The sequence below is a fragment of the Mirounga leonina genome, unplaced genomic scaffold (genome assembly GCF_011800145.1).
Source record: "Mirounga leonina isolate KUSES-001 unplaced genomic scaffold, KU_Mleo_1.0 Mir_53, whole genome shotgun sequence".
In the NCBI taxonomy this organism is placed as follows: domain Eukaryota; kingdom Metazoa; phylum Chordata; class Mammalia; order Carnivora; family Phocidae; genus Mirounga; species Mirounga leonina.
The window spans coordinates 10,757,790-10,782,258 of record NW_023270807.1 but is presented as its reverse complement, the minus strand read 5'-3'; the positions used below and the strand labels follow the sequence as shown (position 1 = coordinate 10,782,258).

The following is a 24,469-nucleotide window of genomic DNA, read 5'->3' as shown; positions in this document are numbered from 1 at the left end:
TGTCAGCCCTGCACCTGCCGCTGCCCGCCCACCTTGACGTCATGGTCCAAAATAGGGGAGGGGGCGGGGAAGGGCGGGAGCCGCAGGCCTCAGTCTCCGCCTTAAGAGCACACGCAAGTATTCCTTTTCGTGGCCTCGTCTCCGCACTTCAAGGCATGAGCCCTCTCCAAGAACTAAAGATTGAGAATACTCATGTGACAGAAACGGGGGATCTAGGGGCGCGGATGCCACTGACCTGCCTATAAACCTGTGAGGCAAGCGCCTGCAGACCCGAGAGTCGTGCCTTGGAGGAACATCTAAAAAGATGGAGGGCGGGGATAGAAGCGGCCAACCACTCCGACCTCGGCTCCCAGGTTCGACTTTTTTGCTACAATCTGCCCTACACACTCCTATAGCCCAATAAGGGGAAGGGGTATTTTTTAGGGACCGTGCGGAATTCGAGGTGTAACTTCAGGCAGCCCCCGGATCTCGGCCCTCCCTGGGCCAGGGGGAAGAGCTAGGGCTTTGCGGCGGGGCGTGGCTCCGGCTGGGGGGGAAGGGCGCCGGCCTGGGCTGGCAGGGGGACTCTTTGCCTGCGCCCAGCGGAAGGAGCGACGACGGCGGTACTGCGATTACTTCCAGCAGTTTCCAGACCCGCCTTGGCGGCCCCGCCCCTGCTCCGCCCCTTTCCTCCAGGCCCCGCCCTGCCTCTTGCGGCCTGAGCCGTCTCTGCAGCTGCTGTGTTACCCATCCGTCTCTGCCGGGGTCCCCGGGGAGGAGGAGGTGAGCTGTCCCAGTCCTATTTATCCTAGGAAGCCGCGGGCGGGACCCTGTTTTCCACCTGCCGGGGCCAGCTAGCTTGGAACTCCCTCGGGAGTGGGATGGAGCATAAAGGGAATGATTGACTGACCCCCCCCCCCACCTCTCCCCTATCAACCACACGGCACAGGGCTGTAGGGGCGGTTGTGCCGGCGCCGCCTTCAGAGAGCAGAGAGACTGGGGACGCGTTCGCCACCGCGGGGGAGGGGGGTACCCTCCCCAACTCCTGCAGTCGCCCACGTGTGGAGAACACTGAGACCTGCGTCTCCCCTGCGTGAGCACATCGAGCCATTTCTCAGTCTGGTTTCATTTTTTTCGCCCTTTTCGCTCCTGCAGCTGCCACACCGGAGGAGGAGAGGGTCTCCTGGGACCCCTGCAGAGTAGCAGGGACTCTTGGAGGTCGCTTGAAGACGCTGGCCGGAGGGTAGCCTGCTGCAGGCTGCCAGAATTTGTTCCTCTTCAGCTGTGGCGCCGGAGGTCCCAAGCCCCCAAACCGTTAGCCTGCCCAAAGGGCTGTGGGACGCCATACTTCGCTTGGCTCTGCCCCTTTTGCGTGCTAACCCTAACCCTAACCCTTGTCTAGCCAAGGCCTCATTTAGGACTCGTGTCGGACCCACAGCTCCTCGGGAAGAGAATGGCCACTTCCTGCTCTGTGACCTTGGAGATGTCCATCAGCTGTCTTCCTGGCCCACAGCGTCCTCCACTGGGATGCTGGGGAGGGGTTCCCCCACCGCCACCCCTAATCCTTCCTTCAACAGCCGTGGTGCCCGGTCTTCCTTCCTTTGTATTTTCTTTATTCATATGTTAAATTCCAGAAAACAAAGGACCCTCCCTTTCTTTATTTTTGCCCCACACTCCAGACCTCATCATCCGGCTGCCACCACCCCAATTTTATTTCTCCTTACTCTTCTATTCCCCTTTCTTACGGTGTGTGAAAAACCTGTGACTGGAAGTTAATGGGCTTGGGAAGGGTGCTCTTTACCAGGAATCTCCCAGGATTCTCTGTTCCTGATCAAAATCTCAAAGGAAGTGTGTCATGACACCTCAACATACCCTCTCTCCCTCTGGGCAGAAGGGGTCTAGCAAATTAAAAATCTCCCTAGTTCACAAAGACCACTGACACCATTTCATGGTCCTGTTAAGTGGTGAAAATGAGAGTCCACAATCTAGGAACTGGGAAAGCAAAGCTTCAGTGAGATCAGTCAGCTCAAAGCCTTTGGTGCACCAACCCTTGCTCCTTGCTCCAGAAATGGAGTGGAGATGCTGTCTCTCCCCTCTCAGGACCCAAGTCCAAGGCAGAGCAGAAATCACTCCTTTATTTATTTATTAGATTTTTTAAATTTATTCATTCGAGAGAGAGAGAGAACATGAGCGGGGGAGAAGCAGAGGGAGGGGGAGAAGCAGGCCCCCCGCCGAGCAGGGAGCCCAAAGTGGGACTTGCCATGTTCCAGGCCCCCGGGATCATGACCTGAGCTGAAGGCAGACACTTAACTGACTGAGCCACCCAGGCATCCCAGACATCACTCCTGTTGACCAGTATTAGGACCAGAGACCTTTCAGGGGTCTTCTAATGGGAAGATCTCAAATCTTGCACTAGCACAGAAATTCTGCCTTCTCTTCTGGAAGCCTTCTCCCACTCACTGACACTCACTTAAGCCCCCACAGTGAGTGCTTGGGGATGCAAAAATGCATAAATAAGATGGAGGTTTTAGCCCACAAGGGGCTGCTGCAGGACAAGTGTGAATCATAGCACGTGGGAGAACTATCAGAGACTCCCAGCTCCGCCTGAGCAACGGGGCAGGCTTAGGGCTAAGGCTAGCCAGCCCACGGCACAGGTCTATTCCCAGAAGAGGGAAAAACATGGAGAGGCACAGCCCTGACACTTCTGTGTCATAGCCTAGGGGCCCCTGAGGGAGGCAGAAGCGCTGAAAGTGACCCTGCAGGCAGGGTTCGGGTCACAGAGGGCCACAAATGCCATGCTAAGACGTCCTGACCTTAACTCAGAGTGAGGGAAGCCACTGAAGGCTATTAAAAACAGCTTAAACCCCCTAGATCTCCAGAAAACTATTTCCGGCAGCACTTGCAATGCTCACTGTTCCCAAGATACCCTTTGTTCCTGACCAGGCCTCAAAGACCCAGCCCAACCTTCTGTTGTTGGAGGGTAGCCAGATGAAGCAAGAACTGACCAACTGTGGCCTGCAGCTGGTGGGCCTGTTGCTTGTTTTTACATGGCTTATGGGGAAGAATGTTTTTTACATTTTTTAAATTGTTGAAAAAAGTCAAGGGAAAGAAAATATTTTGCCATGTGGAAAGTACATGAAATTTGAATTTGTGCTCGTAGAGCTTTACTGGAACATAGCCCCTCTCATTTGTTTACATGTTGTTTTTGGCTAATTTTATGCTGCAATGGCAGAGTTGATAGTACAGCAGAGACCAGGTAGCTTGCAGAGTCTAAAATATGTAGTCTCTTACCTTTTACAGAGAAGACTTACAGACCCCTGATCTAGCTAAAGCAGAGTGAAGTCTTGGAGCAGAGACTCAGCTGCTGCTCCGACTGGGAATTCTCCTAATGAGGGTGCACCACTCGGCTTTCAAGGGGCTCAGGGAAGCTGCCAAGATAAGAGGCAATGGATGAATAAGGCAACCCACAGCAGCAGGACCTCAGGGATTGTATAAGCACGGGGAGTAGCTCTGGATCCTTAACTCCTGGAACAGGCACCCTTCCCAAGCTCAGCGGCTGCCAGAATGGGTCCTGTCTGTCCCGGTTCTACCCGGTTCCATGAGGCTTATTATCGCTGAACTCCATGGGGGATACCCTGCAATGACATCCTCACAGGCCAATGGACTTAATGTTCAGAGATGTTGGACAGTTGAGCCAGTCTGCCTGGCCAGCCCGGGCTCCCGTTCTGCCTGAGTTTCCACATGCGGTTGGGACATGAGAAGTTTCTTTCACAACTTTCACTCCCTTCATTGTTAGTACTGTGTTTCTTGTTTTTGATGCAATGGCAATGGCAATTTTCCTTCATTTTAGGTTTCCCGAAGAGTTCGGAAAGCAATCGACTTTTGTTTATTGGTCCCACAGCTTGGCAAACTACCTTATTAATTCTTAATTTGTTTTTTATTTTTTTTAAGTACAACCCTACCTATCATCTGAGAACAATGACAGTCTGGTTTCTCACTTTCTAATCCTTGTATCTCTTATTTCTTGGTACACTGCACCAGCTAGGACCTGCAAGACAATGACGAGTGGAAACAGTGATTGTGGGGAATCCCTATCTCATTCTGATCAGAAAAGGAATGCTTTTAATATTTCATCATTGAGCACAATATTTCCTCTTTCTATCCCTAACTTGTTATAAATTTTAATCTGAACGAGTATCAAAATTACTTTTCTGCATCTATGGCGAGACTATTGTTTTTAAAAATTCCTTTTATTTATATGCTTAATTAACAGACTTAATAATATTAAGCAGAATCCATCAATTAATTAATTAATTTGTAAAAGATTTTATTTATTTATTTGAGAGAGAGAGGGGTGCCTGGGTGGATCAGTCATTAAGCATCTGCCTTTGGCTCCCATCATTGTCCCAGGGTCCTGGGATCTAGCCCCACATGGAGCTCCCTGCTCAGTGGGAGGCCTGCTTCTCCCTCCCCCACCCCCCCTGCTTGCGTTCCCTCTCTCGCTGTGTCTGTCAAATAAATAATAATAAATTATTATTTTTTTAAAGATTTTATTTTTAAGTAATCTCTACACTGATATGGGGCTTGAACTCACAACCCCAAGATCAAAAGCTGCATGCTCCACCACTGAGCCAGCCAGGTGCCCCTCTTTTTTTTTTTTTTTTTTTTTAATGATATAGGACTATTCAGGTTTTCTACCTCTCCTTGTCAATTTTGTTTAATAATTTTTCTGGGCGTTTCTTGAAAGCTTTATTATGGCATAGTCTTCTCTTTGACTCTTTTCAATCTCTATTCCATCTAAAGTATATCTTCTTTTTCATCCCTAAAATGGTTTTTCATGTCTTATTCCTTTTTTCATGAAAAGTTTCACTAGAGACTTGTCTATTTTATTTATATCGATATTCATGTATTTAAATTTCTGCTAAAATTTTTATTATTTCTATTTTGGGTCAATTCTGTTGTTCTTTTTTTTTTTAAGATTTTATTTCTTTGACAGCGAGAGAGGGAACACAAGCAGGGGGCATGGGAGAGGGAGAAGCAGGCTTCCCATTGAGCAGGGAGCCCGAAGCGGGGCTGGATCCCAGGACCCTGAGATCATGACCTGAGCCGAAGGCAGACGCTTAATGACTGAGCCACCCAGGCGCCCCAGTTCTGCTGTTCTTTTTCTATTTTCTTAGCTTTAAAACCTAGCACATTAAATTTCAGCCTTTCCCCTTTTCTGACATTATGATTTAAGGCTACAAATTTCTCTTCAAGTACTATTTTAGCTATATCCCCATGTTTTAATATGTAATATTTTTTGGAAAGATTTTATTTATTTGAAAAAGAGCACAAGCAGGGGGAGCAGCAGGCAGAGGGAGAGGGAGAAGCAGGCAGGCTCCCCACTGAGCAGGGAGCCCAAAGTGATGTGGGACTCTATCCCAGGGTCCCAGGATCACAACCTCAGTCAAAGGCAGACGCTTAGCCAACTGAGCCATCCCGGTGCCCCTATAGTATTTTTATTATAATTTAGTTTTAAGCGTTTTCTGATTCTTCTTACGGCATCTTCGTTGATCAGTTTAAAAGTGTTCAAAAGGGGCACCTGGGTGGCTCAGTTGTTTTAAGTGTCTGCCTTTGGCTCAGGTCATGATCCCGGAGTCTAGGGATTGAGCACTGTATCAGGCTCCCTGCTCAGTGGGGAGTCTGCTTCTCCCTCTGCCCCTCACCCCGCTTGTGCTTTCTCTCGAGCGCGGGCTCTCTCTCTCTCAAATAAAATCTTTTTTAAAAAAGTGTTCAAGGGGCGCCTGGGTGGCTCAGTCGTTAAGCGCCTGCCTTCGGCTCAGGTCATGATCCCAGGGTCCTGGGATCGAGCCCCGCATCGGGCTCCCTGCTCAGCGGGAAGCCTGCTTCTCCCTCTCCCACTCCCCCTGCTTGTGTTCCCTCTCTCGCTATGTCTCTGTCAAATAAATAAAATCTTAAAAAAAAAAAAAGTGTTCAACATTTCCAATTATTTTTATATTATCTCTTAATTATGTTATAGACATACAATGCAGTGTGTATCATCTGGCTCTTTTGTATTTGAGACTTCTTTTGTAATCTAGGACGTGGTTAATATGTGTAAAGGTTCCATGCATGCTTGAGAAAAATATGTATTATTTAGTTACTGAATAAAAGTCTAAATATATTAAATCTATTAAGTCAAGCCAGTTAATTGTGTTGCTCAAAACAAAAAAACACTTGGAGACTCCACAGGACATAGCTTGGGGAAGGCAGAAGCCGAAAGTGGGGAGATCCCACAGGGGTAAGGAAGAGGCTCAGTGTTCACCTTTTCTGTGGTAGAATGATTGAATATGAGGGCTGAAGGCTGGGGAGGAGGACCACTCTGCATTGAAGGGGGTCAAGAATCCGTTTTAGGCATGTTATGGGGCACCAAAGAATGTCCAGGAGACAGAGACTGATGGCTGAAGTCATGGGCAAGAACACCATTTCTCAGGGGAGGGTAGTGAAAAGACCAGAGTTATGATCTAAGCCATTTGAACTTGTAAATAGGGTATCTTTGGTACCTACTCTATTAATAGACATATGAGTGCGTCTTGACTCTCTGAGGCCATAGTATCAGTGACCTAAGGGTGTGTGTGTGTGACTGAGTCCTGTCATTGTCAACTGAGCTCTAAATTGTCTGTTGTCCTCGGGCCATGATGCCCACCAGGTGTCCCTTTTTGTCTTGGGTGTTGTTCAGTGTTCCTGGGTCCCTTTGACTAAGGTAAAACTTAACTCCGAATCAGTTCAGCCCAGAGTAAATTACAGGCAGGGGAAGATGCAGGAGGGGTGGGTTCTACCACAAACAACCCTGACCTACTTAACTACTGTGCCTGCCACCTGACCCGCCCCAGGCACAAGTCACTGCCCAAAGTACAGTTCTCACCTGACTGGATTTCTGGGCCCAGTGCCTGCCCGGCCCACCTGCGCCCAGATAAGGGACTGGTAAGGCTGTGGTAGTGCTAAGTGCTGAGGAACTCACGAACAGGAGAGACTAGGGTTAGACATCAGGAAGGACTTCGCTGCTTTCACCTAGAAAGGATTACGTGGGAGGCTTGGGATCCTTGGGTATGTGAAAGAACTCTCCGGAACGTTTTGAAGGCTAGGGAAGAAGGTATCCCCGGCTTCAGTTATGGGGCCACACTATCACAAGAGGCCTTGTATCTCCATCTCCTTCACTGTCTGGGAATTCTCCCCATCTCTCCGAGTCTGTGTGTCTCTCTGCTTATCTGATAGGTAGAGAGAGACAGGCAGAGACTTGTATTTACCCGGGGCTTTGCGGTTTACAAAATATTTTTCCATCCTTTAACCATTCCAGCTTCAGTTTCCTGGAGTACAACGGGCATAGCAATGGTCAGCACCGCAAAGTTACAGGGAGACGGGAGGCCACTGGATACGGAAGACGGGAGCAGGGTGGTAGGTGAAAGAAGAGTTGTTCCCTGCCTTGGTCCGAGTTTCACAGCCCAGAGAAAGGCTAGTGCGCGTGTGCCTACCCTTGCTTTACAGAGGAGCGGCTCCGAGATGGAAAACGCCTCGTTCAAGGTCACTCAGGCTTAAGGGGCAGCGGAAACGGCCTCAAGACGCCCAATCCGCTCTCCCACTCGCCGGGGGTCAGGTGTGAACGGCCGCGCCGCCGCGCAGCACGCGGGACGGTGACGTCACGCCCCCCCCCCCCCGCTGCCGCCGCCGCCGCCGCGGGGCGGGGCTCAGCAGGCTCCCCCTCGTCCCGCCCCCCGCGCCCAGCGCCGGTCCGGTCCGGCGGTTCCCCGCTGTCAATGGCTCATCTGGGACCCGCGGGGCGGTTGGCACTGGAAATGGCTGGTGTGGGGGCAAATGAGGTCTGGCTCTGGAAGGCTTCAGGAACCCCCTGAAGCTGGGGAGAGGAGCAGCGAGCCGCTTAGAGCGGGAGCGCACCAGGCTGCGGCTCATCTTCATTGATTCTTGGTGCCACGTGTCTAGGGTAATCACTTCTTGCATCCAGGCTCTCCCGCTGACTCCCTAAATCACCTTAGCAAGTCCATACATATAGATCACGCCTCCTGAAGAACAAGGATCTGGGCTCAGAGGATGTGACTTGCCCGGGGTCACACAGCTGGTATTTGGCAGGCCCAAGATGGAATCCTAGGCTCTGAATCGGAGCCAACCCCATAGACAGGCCTAGGAGAGGCCCCCCACTTTGTGGGGTTCTGCTGACTCATTTAGCAGTTGCCCTGTAGTCTGGGGCCAGAATGCCATCTGCCTCATTCACAGGGAGCACCAGGACTGCCAAGGATCTAGAGGGCTCTCAGTGAGCACCTCCTCTTGGAGGCGACGTGCGCAGGAGCTAGGAGCCCAGCTAGGGCACTGCCATTGATGGGTTGGGGAGGAGGGGGGACATGGGTTGTGCTCATGTGAGGTGCCCATCTCCACACTCACTGCCAACTTGCCCTAGAGTACCAGATGGGCCTCACTGCCAGTTCTACTGGCTGGCTGACGTCCCTCAGCCTGCCACCCTTCCGGTGTGTCAAGACTTGGGTTTCAGGCAGAGCTTGCTAGCCAAAAAGCACAGCCATCTCTTTAAAGTGATTCTGCATTTCTCACTCATATGCATTTTGAATGCTTATCACAGTTCAACATTCTGAGTATTTGTTTTCCCCGTAACTGGAGTTTTCCCTTCAAGCCCCCCACCCATTATACTGCCCTCACCATGCTCCTTCCATATTCACCTCAAGAGAATAGATACAGGTATGTTCCAGTTCCTCGGTTATACTGGAGGCTTGACTTCTATTTTTAAGGACGACTGGTTTTACTGGGGCTCTTAGCTTTTCAAGTTTTGAGCCCCAACAATTCGTCATATAAGATCAAACACAAGGGAAAATGTCTGTGTGGCAGTGGCCACCACCCCGGGGAGGCCAGCAGCTAAATACAGACTGATGCTTCAGGCAGAAATGTCACACGGAAGGAAGGTGATGACCAGCACAGGTCTCGGCAGAGTCTGTGATACCCGTGATTCCCGCCTGATTCTCACGCTCAGCCCTTCCCCACCTTACAGGAAGCAAGTGCTAGGGGCAAAGTGGAGGCCTGCCTCCTACCGTGTGGTGTTGCCTTCAGAGCACCTGCTGTGGTCAGGAGCCATCACTGTGCTTGGGTCCAGGGCAGGAGACCTGGGAGCTACGTTTTCTCGCCCCCACCTCTGTCTTCAGGTCAAGACTTGAGGTCAGGAGAACAGAAACTGAGTGTGAGACTGCACACTCTTGGCATTTGCATTAGAAAACATTTTTGGAAAAAATATTCTAGAAATTTTCCTCTACATCTATTTGAGTACAGAAAGAAGGAAAGTGATGTGATTATGTTTTTCCATCCTTCGAATCATTGCTGGTGTCCAGAGAAACCTACTTAACACCCATCTCCATCCCTTGAGCACAGGGAATGGAAATGAGTGGCACCACACAGCTGGAGTCAGGCATGTGGAGTGCTTGGGGAGGGACAATTTTGTGAGTACCTCTGGGAGCCAGGTAAAGCACCTGTAGCTGAAAGAGTGAAAACATGAACAGAATGTAGACCCTATCTCGAAAAACAAGAGTTCTGTCTGGTAGCTGGAGTGTGGTCAAGGGCACGATAAAAGTTAGGTCACTAAGTTACAAAAGCTCTGAGGCACAGAAGGGGAAGGAATTGCATAAACTAGCTGTCATTGCTGGGAAATCAGGAAATGCTCCGCATACTCTGGAGAGAGCAGCATATCAGTCAGTTTTTTTAGATTATTCTGTGGCCATATGTGGGATGGAATGAAGGACACCTGGGCTGGAGTCCTGAACGAGCAGGCAGAAGGCGGTGGAAGGAACCCAGGGAAGAAGCACAGCGTCCCTGAGGGGCTGCTGGTGCCAAGGAAGGGGCCCAATAGGACTCTCAGGTTGGGGTACCATGGGAAGGTCAAGAGGGACTGAGGGAGAGAAGACGAAAAGCTCAAGTTTATTTCAGCCTCAGTGCCAGAGGGCACTGCAAAGGCTGAGGCATACTCAGGGAACCCTGCTTTTGAATCTGATAGGAAAGGAGTACCTTATTTTCCACCAACCTCGGATATAAACCTTGCTTTGACGTGTACCCCTGGAGTCTATGGACTCCAGTTCTCCATATAATGATATGCTTAACTACCCCCTGAGAACTTCAGAGCTCATCAAACAGCCTTAAAAATGTGCTAAGAGCCCTTAATGAGGCCTGAAGCCTTCAATTAAATTAAACTGATAAACAAAAGCCCTGACAGAGGTGTCAATTTGTAGCTATCTGCAGGTCAGGGATTAGTGAGCCTTTGGGTGAGCATGTGTGCGTGTGCGTGTGTCCCCGTTTGTCCCCGCCCCGCCCCAGTGGCCAGAACTCCCACTTCCAGTCAGGAAGAGTCATTTCTATGAAGGGGATCCAGTGATACGGCTCCCTCCACGGAGCCACTCTTACAGTCCCACAGACCCCTCCCTAGGAGAGCTGGAGAAGAAAAGGGGAGGGGGGCCCCATTTCCATGTAAGGACACAGAGGCCCCGTGTTCCCCAGGTGTCAGGGCAGAGTGCTAGGTAGGGGACATGGTGGGGCTGCAGCCTCTTCTTGCCTGGAGGTGTGGGAGTGCAGGGGAGGGGATGTTCGTGGCGGGGAGGAGCGGACCATGGTCGCAGGTTTATTCCTGGGGCTGAGGGGTGAGGACAGGTGAGGGTGGTAGTGAAGACAAAAGAAAGACGGAGCACTGTCCCTACCCCCAGTCCTGTGAAAGAAGGAATCGAGCAGCAAAGAAAAAATGGCCTTTTTCAGTCTCAGCCAGCAGTCTTGGCTCCAGGCCTGTCCCTCCTCTGTGGCCCCGGCAGGGGGCACTGCAGCCCCACTGAGGCTAAGAGGACTAACCGCCACCGCCCCCACCACTGGACACGGGCACGGTACTGGCCAGGGTTCAGCTGGGTCATGCTCATCCCCCAGATTCAGGCTGCCATCCTGCTGCCCTCTCTAGGAGCTGCGGCTGGAGGACACAGGGAGCCGTGGAGGAAAAAAAAAAAATTTATTTCATCAGAGAGCCTCTGAAGGCACCTGGTTTCTGTTGAATATAAAAAAAAGCAGTTAAATGGCAACTGTACAAGGTGCATGATTGGTAGGAACAAGGCAGGGGGACCAGGGGAGGGATATGGAAATGTGGGCGGAGGAGGCACACGGGGAGAATATGGAAATATTATCATACGGGACCTTAGACAGACAGTCCCGGCCCCAAGCCACTGCTGGTATATATGCTGAAGAGACACACACACACACATATACCCACATACCCTCTCTCTCTGAGCCTAGCAGCCTCTGCTGCCCTGCTCAAGCAGCAATCAGTCAGAGCCAAGTGCGGGGGCGTGGTGGCTGAAGGGGACTTGAGCAGATGCACAGCCTGCATGCCCTCCCTTGATTCTGACCCTCAGGCTCACAATGTCCCCACTGTCCATCCGTAGACGCTCCCTCCTCAGGGCCTGGACACCCAGGCCCAGAACAGGCTGTGAGAAAGCAGAAGCTGGCGAAAAGAGAAAACCTCCAGACCACCCCTGCCCATCCCTGAAGGAGAAGAAAGGGCGCAGGAGCAGGTGGTCAGTGCAGTCCTTCTATCCATCCACGGTCACACAATAGACCGGCACAGGAAGGAGAAGACAGCCCCCAGTGCCAGGCCCAGAGACAGAAAGAAGGCCATGATGGCTCCAGCTGTCTCTGCCTCAGCCGGCTTCACTTTCCTAAAGGCGGGAGGGCAAGGCTTCCTTAGAATGGCCCCTACCCCAGCCCCCGCCCAGCTCTCCCCCCACAGAGCATCTGTGATGCCGAGACTTGCCTGAGCACAGAATTCTGCTGCTCCCCAGGCCCATCCTACTTTCCCACCTCCAATCTGGCTTTTGCCTCTTGGGGGAATGCGTAAGGGGGTTGTCTCCCACCTTCCCGCATCTCCACCTGGGTACCCTGGGTGCCCCACCCTCCACCACGACCCCTTCACCTACATGCCCCTCCAGGATCAGGGAGTCTCCTGTTGCCCTCTCCCCCTCCATGGGCTGTCCGCCACTGGAACTCTAGACCCTGCCTAATGCCACCAGGGGCCCCACTCACTTGGGCCCGAAGCACATGCAGAGACTGGCGAGGTAGCCGTTGGAGAAGGCGAAGGCAGCCATGAAGATGATGAACCAGGCGTCGTGCTCAAAGACCACAGCCAGGTGGCGGCGGGGCTGGACGTTACATAGCAACAGCAGGGGCACAAACAACATCCGGGCCAGCACCAGGCTTGGCAGCCAGTGGCTGTCCTTCCCGGGCTACGGAGGAACAGGTGGTGCCTCAGCCTGGGCTGGCCCCCAGCGCTCCACTTGGGGCCCCTCAGGATCTGAATTGGATCTGGTTACCCTTCGGGCATACTGATTGTGAGGGAGCATGGCTGAGCCATCTTGAGAGCTGGAAACGTTCTATATCTTGACCTGGCTGGTGATTATACAGCAGCACGTGCGTGCGTGTGTGTGTAGTCATTAAGCTGTACGCTTAAGATCTATATGACTTAGTACACATAGATTATGTCTTGTTTTTTTTTAAAAAAAAAAGGCATGGTCCCATTATCACCATACTTTCCTGCTTCCCTTTCCGGGTCTCAGGCTGAACTCCGCCCTCCCTCGCACAGGGGCTGGGCGCCTCCTTCTTCCACTTACCCATGTAAATACAGCGGTGAGGCTCCGGCCCAGCCAGTCAAAGACATTGAAAGTCAAGAAACAAGACACAGGAATGAAGTAGTCTCCTGGAAAAAGAAGAGTAGAGTCAGGGGTGGTTATTAGGTCCAGAGAGGCAGATTCAGCAACCCTAACCCTCACGGGGGCTGTTTCCCCAGTTGTAAAATGGAGAAGATGCTTCCAGGTCAGGGAAGGGCAAATGGGCCAGGAGAGTTTAGCTGGGGAGACGGAAGCCCAGGCTCCCCCTGCCCCCCACTCCCAAACCTGCTCTAGCCCCAGTGTGCCCCCATCCTGGGAACCCACGGTGTCCTCACCCCAGGTACTGGTGCCCGCGATGCTGGACTGGACCTCAGCAGTCACGGCAGGAAACACCCCAATGGTGACCGTGAAGATGAAGCAGACAGAGAGAGCCGGGACTAAGATCTGGAGGAAAGGGACCCAGGTCCGCGTCTTCAAGGTGGCTGTGCAACAAAGAGCCCAGAATCGCCCCCCCCCCCCCGAATCCAGGGGAGTGGCCAGTCTCGGGTAGGAAAGGGAGTGGATGGATAGCGCATGGGTCGGGAGGGGCAAAAGTAAGAGAAAAAGAGGGTAAGGGGCAGAGGGCAGAACACCCATGTCCCACATACATTTCTGAGGATGGATCGGATTGAGTGGCCTTTGTTGGTGGGCTGAGAGCTGGGGGCTGGAACTTTGGACTCCTCTTTGTTTGCTCCTGTCTCCTCTCCTGGGGTGGGGTGGGGGTGACACGTTGTGGGAGCATCACGTTGTAGGGAGGACAGAACAGTAAGAGATGACAGAAACATTCCCCCAAAGGGCTGGGGTTAGCTGGGGGTGGAGACCCCTTCCCTGGGACACAGCCACACCCTAACACCGAGCCCAGACCTCCCAGACCTGTAAGTCCCACATCACAAGTCCCAGGGGTCCTGACCTCTCCCAGGAGCCTCAGGTTCTATTACAATAATCTGAAATTGCTTCCCACTGCCCTCAGATGTTCAAGGGCATCCAGCATTTCCCCCCATTTCACCTATCCCGGCCTTTGTTTCCTATTGCTCCCCCCTCATCCCAGCCCCAGTCCCTCTGGCTGCTGGCTTATCGCTGCCAGCCAATACAGCACACTCCTTCTTGCCCTCTGTACCCAGGCTGCCCCTGCTGGGCAGGCCGCCCTCCACCCCAGCTTCTGCAGGCTATTCTGACCTTTACTAATGAGGTCCAACTTGGTCTCCTGCTCCCCAGGCCCTTCGAGCTTGAACTGTTGGTAGTAGCGGTAGAATTCCTACCAAGTGAGGGACACCAGGGAGGTGGATTCAGAGGTGGAAGCTCCAGAACTCCTCCCTCCAACGCCAGGTTTGGGTCCCAGAACACCACCGGTCTGGAGCCCTGGACTCCCCACCCCCACCCCAAATCCGGCTTTCTCCATCTGCTTACCAGTCGGGGCAGGGCCAGGTAACAGATGATGGCTAAAACAATAACCCCACAGGCGATAATAAAGTAGCCGAAGGCACTTTCTGACAGCTCTGAGCCACCTGTGTGGAGCATGTGAGTGATCAGAGACTGTCCCGACCCCTGACCCTCCCCTCCCCCACCCCACCAACCAGGCCAGCAGGCAGACAGGTGGCCATACTTACTGGCAATGGCACAGATCATGGCCACCGAGGCGAAGATGCCTGCCAGGCCCTGGCCACTCATGATGGGGGCAGTGTAGCTGGTGGGCAGGAGGCCGGCCAGACCAAACAGGCTGCCTTGCAGGATGGCACCGAATGCTGGGGGCACGAGGTGGGCATCAGCAGGGGAGAGGGAGCAGAGTGGGACTTGCTTCCGCTGCGGGTGGCTGGAGGCCCGTGGGAAAACGGGTCCTGGTGGAGTCGTGACACCAAACACAGCCCTCTCTGCCCTGCCTCCCAGCCCTGGTTCGTGCGTGCTCAGGCCTCTGGAGCCCGGAACGCCCACGGCATCCATTTCTTTCCTCTGGGGGGAGGAAGGGGCTCCGTTCCTGGCTGACTGTGGGTCTGAAGGAAGGGTGGGGGGATATGGAAAGATCTCTGCCCCCTCCCAGCCCCACTTACAGTTGATGAGAACGATCTTGACCATGGTGATGACAAAGAAGGGTATGGCGTCCAGCTGCACCTTCACCAGGACAGCAGTGATCAGGAACACCAACAGGATGGCTACCAGGCTGCCCAGGATCCGAACAGACTGGGGGATCCTGCCCAGAGGCCAGGGCGGTGAGGCCGGGGGCTCAGCCCAGGGAGAGAGAGAGGCATCGAGGGGTCAGGCCAGGGGCCCAGGCGCTCACCTCTGATGCAGGAAAGAGTTAAGGCAGGTGAAGAACAGCAGGGGCAGCATGGCACATAACGTCATGACATTGTTGAAGACAGCACTGAGCAAATTCCGCTCTGGGGAGGGCACTGTGGGGGTGGCTGAGGGCTGGATGTCCTTGCTCAGCTCGGCAGTGACCAAGGACATATTCTGGGACTCGTCCAGGCGGTTTGTGAAATACTGTGGGGGTTGCAAGACAGAAGCCTTGAGACTTCTCTCCCAGCACTCCCGAGGACACAGCAGCCAGGCCCTACATGCCCCCTGGAGCCCAGGTCCCCGAGTCTCACCCTAGTGGCTGTCATGAAAAAATTCCATGGGAGTAGCGTCCCCAGACCCAGCATGAAGAAGATAAGCCAGACAGCTTTGTACCTGAGGATGGGAGAGAAAAAGGGGCCAAATGATCCACCATCCCCCCCTCCTTCCCAGATCAAACCTAAAAGCTCCTGCCTCCTCAACCTTCGGGCTCTCCAGCCATCGCAGGACACAGGCATCCGTGTTTATGTCCATGTGCCTGAGTCTTCCTACGGGTTTACGTGGAAAGGGAAAGCGTCCTGGGATAGGGAAAAAGGCAGACAAGTCCATAGGGGGAGGAGGGCCAGGGAGGGACACAGGACTGAAAGGCATGGCCAACAGGACCTTGATTCTCAGCCCCGAAGACTCGGGGGACCCTGCAGGCTTGGGAACCAGTGTGACCCACACATCCGGAGGTGGTTTTGGAAATCCTGCTAGGGGCTGGGGGTGGGCGGGTGAAGGAGAAAGCAAACAGAAAGTGTCTTCCACCCCCACTGGGCAGGCTGGAAGTGATTATGCCGTCTGGGCAGGCACTGTGTGGCTCCCCAAAGAGGAGTCTGAGGTCAAGAAACTCCCAGACCACTCTGGACCTAGTGAGACAGGAGGGCGGGTGACTTGGGGTGGCTGGGAAGTGAGGGAGCTGTTTTTTCCCCCGGCCCAGACAAAACTAGCTTTGTAGGTCACACCACATAGAGGAGGCCAGGTGGTAACAGGCCATTGGACGTCACAGAGAGCAAATGAGTGCCGCCCCATTCGGCTGGCCCGGGGCATTGCCCCCAAGCCGTATACCTCAGGGCCTGTGTGCGATGGGCCAGCCTCCCCCAGGCAGCCCTGGGCCCTCCCAGCGTGGTCTCCGGATGTGTCTGCCATACCCACCCACAGCCCACGCTGGCTTTCTTCACTGAGTGGCAGGGACAAAGCCCAAGGCAGGGAAGAAACAGGTCTGGCCAGAGCACAGGGCCTGGCCTCACACAGGAAAGGCCTGGGTGAGTGCTCCGAGTGGGGAGGCCCGAGCCATTCAACTACAGAGCCCCCCACCGCCCCCGCACCTCATATCCTCATGACCTTGAAGAACACAGCCAAGGGCTTGATTCAGAGGCCCAGAATGAAGGGAGAAGCCCCTGGCCGAGGCTGCCCAGAACAGATGGTCAGAGCAGGGCTGGGTGACGGGACCAACGTGCATGGAGATGGGAGAGGGGTTCCCAGAACTGCTACCAACGGGTGAGGCTCTGACAGGACAGGCGGCCTGGGAACGGAGGAGACAGGGAGCGACCCAACCTGGGGCCTGCACTTACTAGGTCTCCTTAAATTCCCTCCCATCCCAAATAAACCCCACCCCGATTTTACAGGTGGGAAACAGTCACAGAGAGAGAGGTCCCACAGCCAGAAGTGGCCTAGTTTGGCGGCCTTTTGGCACAAGAGGAAGACGGGATGCGCAGGGGCGAGGGGATGCGGTGGGGGGCCTGGGCTGAAGGGAGTTTTGGACCGCAGGCATGGCTTCCTCAACTGTCTTGGGACCCAGACTCCGTGGAGAGCTTCAACCAAGCTACAGCCTCTTCCCCCACAAAACCCACACGCGTGATCGTGGTGGCAGGTCTAACTTAAAGGAGCTTACAGACTCCAGGCTGGGGAAGCGAGAGCGAGGTCAGCTCAAGGACCAGGGTGGGCCAGGGTCATCTGAGGCAGAGGCTCAAGGCCAGGCCTGAGGAAGAGGGCAGTTCTGCCAGATGTGTTCTGGAACGAGGGGTGCCGCCAAATATTTCCCCAGAGTGATGGGAGGAGAAGCTGGAAACTGCTAGCTGGCTAGAGAGCAACAGTGGAAACACTGAGAGGCCAGGGAGGGGCTGCCGCCGCCCACCCACCCTGGCCCTTCCAACAGGCACCCCAGCTAAGGCGCACCCGGCCCCCACCCCTCGGGCAGACCTGACTCACAGCTACTTTGCCGGAAGGCCAGTCAGCAGTGGAAACTCCAAATTCCAAAGGACATGGCACCCAGCCCCTTGGAGACCCATGTCCGCCCCCCTGGATGCCCAGCCCAGGTCCCCGTACCTGTCCTGAGGCTGGTGAGTGGTTGTCATGGTGACGGCGGCGTCGGGTTTGCCTGGCTGAGAGCTCCCTCCTTCTGGCGCTTGCTGGGGGCAGAAGCAGCGTGAGGCCACGTCTTGGCCCTGCTTCCTCATAGGCCTCTTTAGACTCTTGTGGGGTAGGTGGCGGTGGGGAGGGCACACAGAGCGGGCAAACTGAAGAGTCCAGAAGGTACCCCCCGCCGGCCCTGGCCCTCGGGACTGCTCAATCTGACCCCTGCGGCCAGCGCTGTCGGGCCCCCTGCCTGCTCAGGCGCTACCTGGCTCCCAGCCTGGCCACCGCTATTTTTATCCGGCAGCCGAAGCAGTTTGTAAGCTGGGAAACAGGAGAGTGGCGAGCAGGAGAGGAGGAGGAGGAAGTATGAGCGAGAGGGAGGGAAGGACTGGCAAAGAAGGAAGGGAAGAGGATGAGAGGGGTCAGGGACTGCAGCGATAATGGGGGGGAAGGAGGGACAGGAGGAGGGAAACAGGAGTCAGAGCAAAGAGGGCGCGGGAGGGGAGGAGGGAGGGCAGACAACAAACATTCGCAGCTGCAGCGATAAAGGACTAAAGCCAGAGATGCCTCCCCGCACCCCACCCCACGCCCAGGTCCCTCTCTGCAACTCTGACCTTCACACCCTCTGGGGGGGGCCCCTGCACTCATGGCAAGAGTGGACTTGGAGAGCCTGCCCCCTCCTGGAGGCCCCCCAGCCCCCAGCCTCTCTGTGCCGGGGGCGCTTTAACCTTCCTTTGCAGTCACTGCCCAAGGGTTTCCTAGTCCTGGCCAGTTTTCTAGGAAAACGCTTCACCACGATGTGGGGACACAGCCCTTCCCACAACTAAGCTTGCCCCTCCCCTGTCCTGGCACCAGGGTAACCCCATCCCCCCTCGGTTCCTCTCTGACTCACTCCCAGGCCCCTGTCCTCTTCCCCTTTCTGAGACCAAACTTGAAGGGAAGACTGGAGGAGTAGGGGCACAGGCCTGACCTAAAGCTCCTAGCTTCCCCCCTCAGTATCCCCCTCCTGCTTCCCACTCGTGTAGGGGAGGCACCCTGGCACCAGATGAGACAGCTTTCCCTTTGGATAGCATGGAAAGCCAGGCAGGCGTGTGCTGGCGGCATCCCCCACGTGCGGGCCTAGCTCTGGAACCAGGTCTGCTGTTTGGGGTGAGGACTGGCTTCCCCACCCGCCTGGGCCTGGGCCTGGGCCTGGGCCTGGGCCTGGGCCCGCACTCACCGGATGCCCAGACTTGCCAGCAGAAGGGTCAGAGCAGAGGGGGCCTGGGCAGTCCTTGGGAGGTGGTCCTAGCTCAGGCTCTGGCAGCAGGCCTTGTCCATGGGCTCCCCCTGGGTAAGGGTCCAGAATTAATAAAGTGGCAGAGGCTGGATGGGGAGAGAACCCTGCACCTGCAGGCCTTGCTGTGGGAGGGATCGGCCCCATTCTGAGAAGCCTCTTACACACACACACACAATAAAAACTGCTCCTGTAGATAGCCTGGGAGATAAGCCACCCAGCAGTCTCGGTAGGGGAGCTGAGGGTGTGGGACAATTCACGGGTATTGCCAGTGCTCCAGGTCCCAGCCTGAGACTGGCAGACACATACCGCCAGGGACCCCCAACACCCTCAATGGGCTTCTCTACCCTTCCCCATAATTCCTCTCAACCCCGCCCTGGGTGAACTCCAGCCTCTCCAAAGGCGTTCCTCAGCCCCCCAGCCCACATGTGGGTTGTAGGGGGCTGCAGGGCGGGGACAGGAGGAACACATCCACACACCTCCAGATGGAGGCAGAGGACTTCTTCCATTCATCTTTTCAACAAATATTGACTGAGGACCTCTGCATGCTAGCCAGGCACTGTTCTAGGCACTGGGGAATGGACAGAGTGGTGAACAACAGTTTTTATGTTTTCAAGAAGGATGGGGGCAAGAAGGCTCTACCCTAGGGGGTAGGCAGAGAAGGCTCAGGACTCAGATTTTCTATTAGGTATTAGGGAGGGGATCTCCCAGCTTCACACCTCAGCACACCCCGTGCTCCACCCCCCCACCCCCACAGGCAAGATTCCTGGCAGTGAAAGAACTGGTATAGCTTCAACCCAGATGGGAGCTGGGGTGGAGAGAATAGAGTATCTCCCCTTCCTTAGTAAAATCTGCCTTAGGCTTGGGAAAGTATTCATTTCTGCCCTCTCCCCCAGCTACCCGCCCACGTTCTGTTCTCAGCCATCCCCACCTCAGTCCTGGGCACAATTCAACTCCAGGGGAGCCTCTCCCCTCTGCCCACATCCTGACATTCAGCTGGCCAGCCCAGGTATTTTGTTCCTGCCTGCCTTTGCCCAGCAGCAACCAGGGATTTGATCCCAGCTCAGACCACCTGCTGTCCCTCCAGCCATGCCCTGGCCTGCCAGGATGGAGCCCTGAAAGTAACCACCACACAGACTGAGCACCTCCCTACCCCCAGGCCCCCAGCACCTCTCATGCACCCCAGATTCTAGACACACCTTTGCGGTCAAATTCTCTACTCCCTGGGGTTGCGTGTGGGGCCAGCCACTATGTGCAGATAGCTCCTCTTGCCCTCACAACCACCCATAAGCTAGTATTAAATCGTCTCCATAGAACAGATGGGGGAGGCTGAGGTTCAGAGAGGTTGAGTCACTTGTCTAAGGTCACAGAGCTAGTGAATGGGGTGCGCTGGAATTCCAACTCAATGTGCAACTTATTCTAGCCTTCTTCTGGGGTGGGGAGGTAGGTATAAAGGCTGCTTCTCAGCTAGCCCCGTATATTGGGAGATGAGGGGGAAAATAGGGTGGGGGCTGAGGTCATCTCAAGCCTGACAAGAGCTTCAGGTGTAAGGCAACCCCCTCCCCCCTCCAATAACACACACATCCTGGCACGGAGAGCTCAACAGGCAGAAGTGGGAGGTTACCCAGAGGAATGGGCAAAGGGGCCGCCCCAAGAAGGGTGAAGGGCAGGGCTGAAACCAGCCCTCCTCACCCACCACTGCTCTCCACCCCGCCCGAAGGAAACCAGGGGTTCTGAGTTAAGGAAGGGTCCTCCCTAGGAGTAAATGAGGATGCGCCCAGGAAGGGGAGGCCAGGAACAGACAGCTCATTCACCTCCAAGCCGCGTGCCCGCATGCCCATTCCCCCCACCCAGCGCAGTTACCGGCGCGGCCCCTCTCCTGTACCAACAGATCCATCGAGATTACCCATCTACTCGCCCGCCCCTTGCGGAGGTCAGCTCAGCGACAGCCGGTTTCAGGCCCAAGAGCCAGGCCGCCCACGCCCCGCTCGGGTCCTGATCTCCGCAGAGTCTCCACGCGCCCTGACCCTGGCGCGCCACGTGCAGCGCGGCTCCGCACGCTCGGCGCGGGGGAAGCGGGGGCCCCACGCGGCGTTGCCTCTGCGCGCCGCGTCGCTGCCAGGCCCGGCCTCCCTGCCCTCGGGGCGGCGGGGAGAGGCGCCTTACGCGCCGGCGGTTCCCGGTCCTCCCCTCCCCGACCCCCCGGCACCCCGGCCCGGGCAGCACCTGCTAGGAAAGAGTCCTACGGCGCCGAGATCCGCGCGCCCTCTCGGCAGCTTCCCGCGCCCGCCGGAGCACATTCAAACCCGCCCTCCGCTGGGCCCGCCCGGGCCCGCCCCGGCCCGCCCCGGCCCGCCCCGGCCCGCGGCCGCAGTCCGCTCCCCCCTACCCGGCGCGCGTACGCTTCCCCCCCCCGCCCCGCCCGCGCCGCCGCGGCCCCGCCCCAGCTACTCCCCCCCCCAGCAGCTCCGGATGCGAGCCTACCCCCCTTCCCGAGCCGCCGCGCCCATGCTCCCTCCCCCCGGGGCTGCCGGGCCCACCCCTCGCGTTATTTCTTAAGACAGGACCTCTGGGCCGTGCCACACCAAACCCGGCCGCGTTAACGAGCACCCGGGGCTGGAGGGGTATCATCCCTAGTCTGTTCCGCGCTGGGGGTCCAGAAACTCCTACTGTCCCCTGCAGCCAACCCTCTGCCCAGAGCGGTGCGGAGTCCCCTCCCAGATATTCCGATATCACTCCCCCCAACCCCCTCCCACGCCACTTTCTCCAGTGCGCCTTTTCCTTTTCCAGCGCCCGCTCCCTTTTCAGGGCCACCTTCTGCCATTCGCACTTATCCTCTGCTCCCCCAACCCCCATGCCCAGGGACCCCTCTGCATCGTCAGTATAATCAGTGACCTGATTTTCCCACCTCTAACACACACAGACCCGCACACCCACACGCAAACACCACACCAACCTCAACTGGGATTTGGAGGGGGATGCGTGTCTGGGGGGAGGGTAGTGGATGGGGTAGAGGCACAGGTCTGTAGGCCCCTCAAGATTCACTCTTTCTAAATCCAGAACTTTGGAAAAGCTGAGAAACAGTTGGAGATGGTAAGAAAAAAAAGCCCCAAACAGCCTTACATCCTGAGTGAATCCTATTGTCCCCAGAGGCAAATGCCAAGCCTTGCTGAGTCCCACATCCGCCACTGGCTGAGGAGGAAGGGGATGGGCATGCTGAGGAGTGGTCTGCCCTTCCTGCACCTCCACGGGAGGGGGAATGATTCCCCTGCTTTTGGTTGGCCAGTAAATTGGGGGGAGGGGAGAATCAGGGCCCCTGTAGCAGCCCTCAGTGCTGGAGGATAATCCGTCTGCTGGTGAGGTTTGAAGACACAAAGTCCAATCCAACGCCCACACCCCCCACACCCCAACTACCCAAGAAACCTGTCCCCTGGAGAAGCCATGGACACTAATTAACAATTAGCAGGCGGCGCCTTGGTGGCTCAATCGGTAAGCGCCTGCCTTCAGCTCAGGTCATAATCCAGAGGTCCGAGTCCCACATCGGGCTCGCTGCTCAGCGGGGTGTCTGCTTCTCCCTCTCCCTCTCAAATAAATAAATATATATATATATTTTTTTAAAGATTTTATTTATTTATTCGTGAGAGACAGAGAGAGAGAGAGAGAGGCAGAGGGAGAAGCAGGCTCCCAAGGAGCAGGGAGCCCGATGCGGGGCTCGATCCCAGGACCCTGGGATCATGACCTGAGCTGAAGGCAGTCACTTAGCCATCTGAGCCACCCAGGCGCCCTAAATATATATTTTTTAAAAACCAAACCAATTAACATTACTAACATCAAGGATGAGGCAGGGTCATACCCTCTTGCCAGGAAACAGACTGGGCCCTGAAGGGAGGTGTAGTTTTTCTACTTAAGGTCAGTGGACTGTCCCCAAGCTACTCCAGAAGGGGTGTTCTCAGCCTTCCGGCGCTTCCCACGGAGACATGACACACCATCACCCCCCAGCCTTAAGCAAACAGAGGGCAGGAAGAGGGGTAGGGTGGTATTTTTTTAGGCAATGCCCCACGACTTGAGGGCCACTTCATGTCTGGGTCTACCCACCCCCATTCCCATTCTGTGTTTGTCCAGTCTCTCGCTCTTCCTCTCCCAGCCCTCCTCTCCCCTCTTCCTTGGCCCGGGTCTCTCTCCCCACCTTCATTTCCCATCTTTGGGCCCGTGGGGGTGGCAGGACTTAGTGGTCAGACAGACGTGCCTGGCATGGCCAGGCTGGTGGCCAGTGGGTGAGGCTGTGTGCTGAGTGGGCTGGAAGGGGAAAGCAACTGGAGGGAAGTGGTGAGGGTCCCAGGCCAGACAGGGGAAAGGCTGGCTCCTCTCCCCACCCCCGCTGAGGCCTGGCCTGCTCACTAGATGGCAACAGCCAGGACTGTTATTGCTGGAGAGAAGCCCATCTGGCGGTCACCCTGCCTGGGCCCCCAGCCAACATCCACGCCCCTTCGGAGCCCTTCCCTGACCAGAGATGGTTGCTGGATGCCAGGGCCCTCTGCTGGACAGCCTCAGGGCCTCAACTCACACCAGCCTGTGCCGGGAGGTTTTCTGGGTAGGCCCAGCCAGTCCTGTCACCCTCTGCCGTCTTACGTCTTTCTCCCTCAGGTCCCTGGCATAGGAGTAGGGTGCAAAGGGCTGATCCCACCCCATCTCCCACTCTGAGACTGTCGCTTGCCCCAGACTCCCTCCTTCGTGTTCCAGGCCCCAAGCCTGCCCACCACCTCACACACCGGTCCACTCTCCCCAGCCTGTGTCCATCTGTGTTTGCTGGAAGTGTGTTTGCTTGGCTTGGCTGTTTGTCACCAGCACCTATCTCATGACTGTGCGTTCTCATTTTGTTCCCAACTCTGTGTCCATGGCCCTGTCTGTGGCCGGGCTGGGACTAGGGAGAGGCCAATGAGGCATTTACTTGCCTGAGGTGCAAATTTTATGGGGGCGCCAAAAAAAGTTAGAAATCAAGATAAATAATATTTGACTGAGATATTTTTTAAAAAATCAAAGTTAATGCACAAAATGATATAATGAACAAAACATCCACATTTAAAATAAAGACAGGATCCAGCCCTCTCCGGGCCCGACTCATCTCACTTCCCTCACTTTCCTAGTGGGTGTGTATTTAAGGGTGAGAATGAGGGTCAGAGTTCAAGACTTGAGGTTCACTACGTCTGGGCTTGGTCTTCCCAGCCTAATTTCCCAGAACTCTGCCCCTACCCTTTACCCTGGGCAGGTCTCTGACCTTGGGGGAATCTGGATATGGTTGGGGTGGCGCAGCGGGGGTGGAGGAGTGGGGCGGGGTGACCTTCAAAGTCCGAGAAAAGCAACCCCTCCGCCGGAAATCGCAGAGCCCGACCCCACGTATGGCCCCCCACTCCAGCCCCACTAGGGCCCCCACCCCACCTCTCTCCGCCCGGCCCCGCGAGGCGCGTGGGAACCGCGCAGCCCCCGCCCCACCGCCCAGCGGCCCGCCTCAGCTCCCCGAGCACCCGCCGGATTTGGAGGACGAGGACGAAAATTCCCCTCTGGTTCCCCGTCCTGGCCTCCTCACCTCGGGGCTGGGGCCATGGCCGGAGCTCGCAGCCCGCGCCGGGTCTGACCGGTCTCCGCTGCCGGCGGGAGAGGGGTTGCAACCGGCCACGCCGGCGCCCGGCCCGCGCCCGGCGACCTGCCCTGTCCCGCCCCGCGCCGCTCGGGAGCGAGGAGCGCTTTGGGAGGCCGGCGGCACGGGAGGCCGGGATCAGACGGAAGAAAAGGTGCCCGTGACCCCGGAGGGGAACGGGGTTAGGGGACC

The 24,469-nt window shown here is 55.8% G+C and overlaps 1 protein-coding gene and 1 long non-coding RNA gene across 5 annotated transcripts; one reads left to right on the top strand and one right to left on the bottom strand.

Annotated features, from left to right (window-relative positions):
• The first annotated feature begins 31 nt into the window (after positions 1–31).
• Positions 32–1,607, top strand: LOC118001627. Its single transcript, XR_004676749.1, has 2 exons — positions 32–762; positions 1,135–1,607. It is a non-coding gene; the product is annotated as an uncharacterized LOC118001627 (long non-coding RNA).
• Positions 1,608–10,996: 9,389 nt separating this feature from the next.
• SLC29A1 (solute carrier family 29 member 1 (Augustine blood group)) lies at positions 10,997–24,467 on the bottom strand. Of its 4 annotated transcripts, none has more exons than XM_034990324.1 (14): positions 24,227–24,467; positions 18,586–18,695; positions 17,337–17,482; positions 15,284–15,365; positions 14,974–15,176; positions 14,744–14,883; positions 14,306–14,440; positions 14,106–14,203; positions 13,875–13,953; positions 13,307–13,404; positions 12,995–13,103; positions 12,663–12,748; positions 12,079–12,278; positions 10,997–11,714 (listed from the first exon to the last, which is right to left on the bottom strand). In XM_034990324.1, exons 3-14 carry the CDS (start codon positions 17,465–17,467, stop codon positions 11,603–11,605), a joined length of 1,473 nt encoding a protein of 490 aa, XP_034846215.1. In that variant the 5' UTR covers positions 17,468–17,482; positions 18,586–18,695; positions 24,227–24,467; the 3' UTR covers positions 10,997–11,602. The 4 variants fall into 4 exon arrangements, with proteins under 4 accessions (XP_034846215.1, XP_034846217.1, XP_034846214.1 ...); XM_034990326.1 differs by having other exon boundaries at positions 17,337–17,419; positions 24,227–24,466; XM_034990323.1 differs by lacking the exon at positions 24,227–24,467 and adding an exon at positions 20,869–20,970.
• Positions 24,468–24,469: the final 2 nt, after the last annotated feature.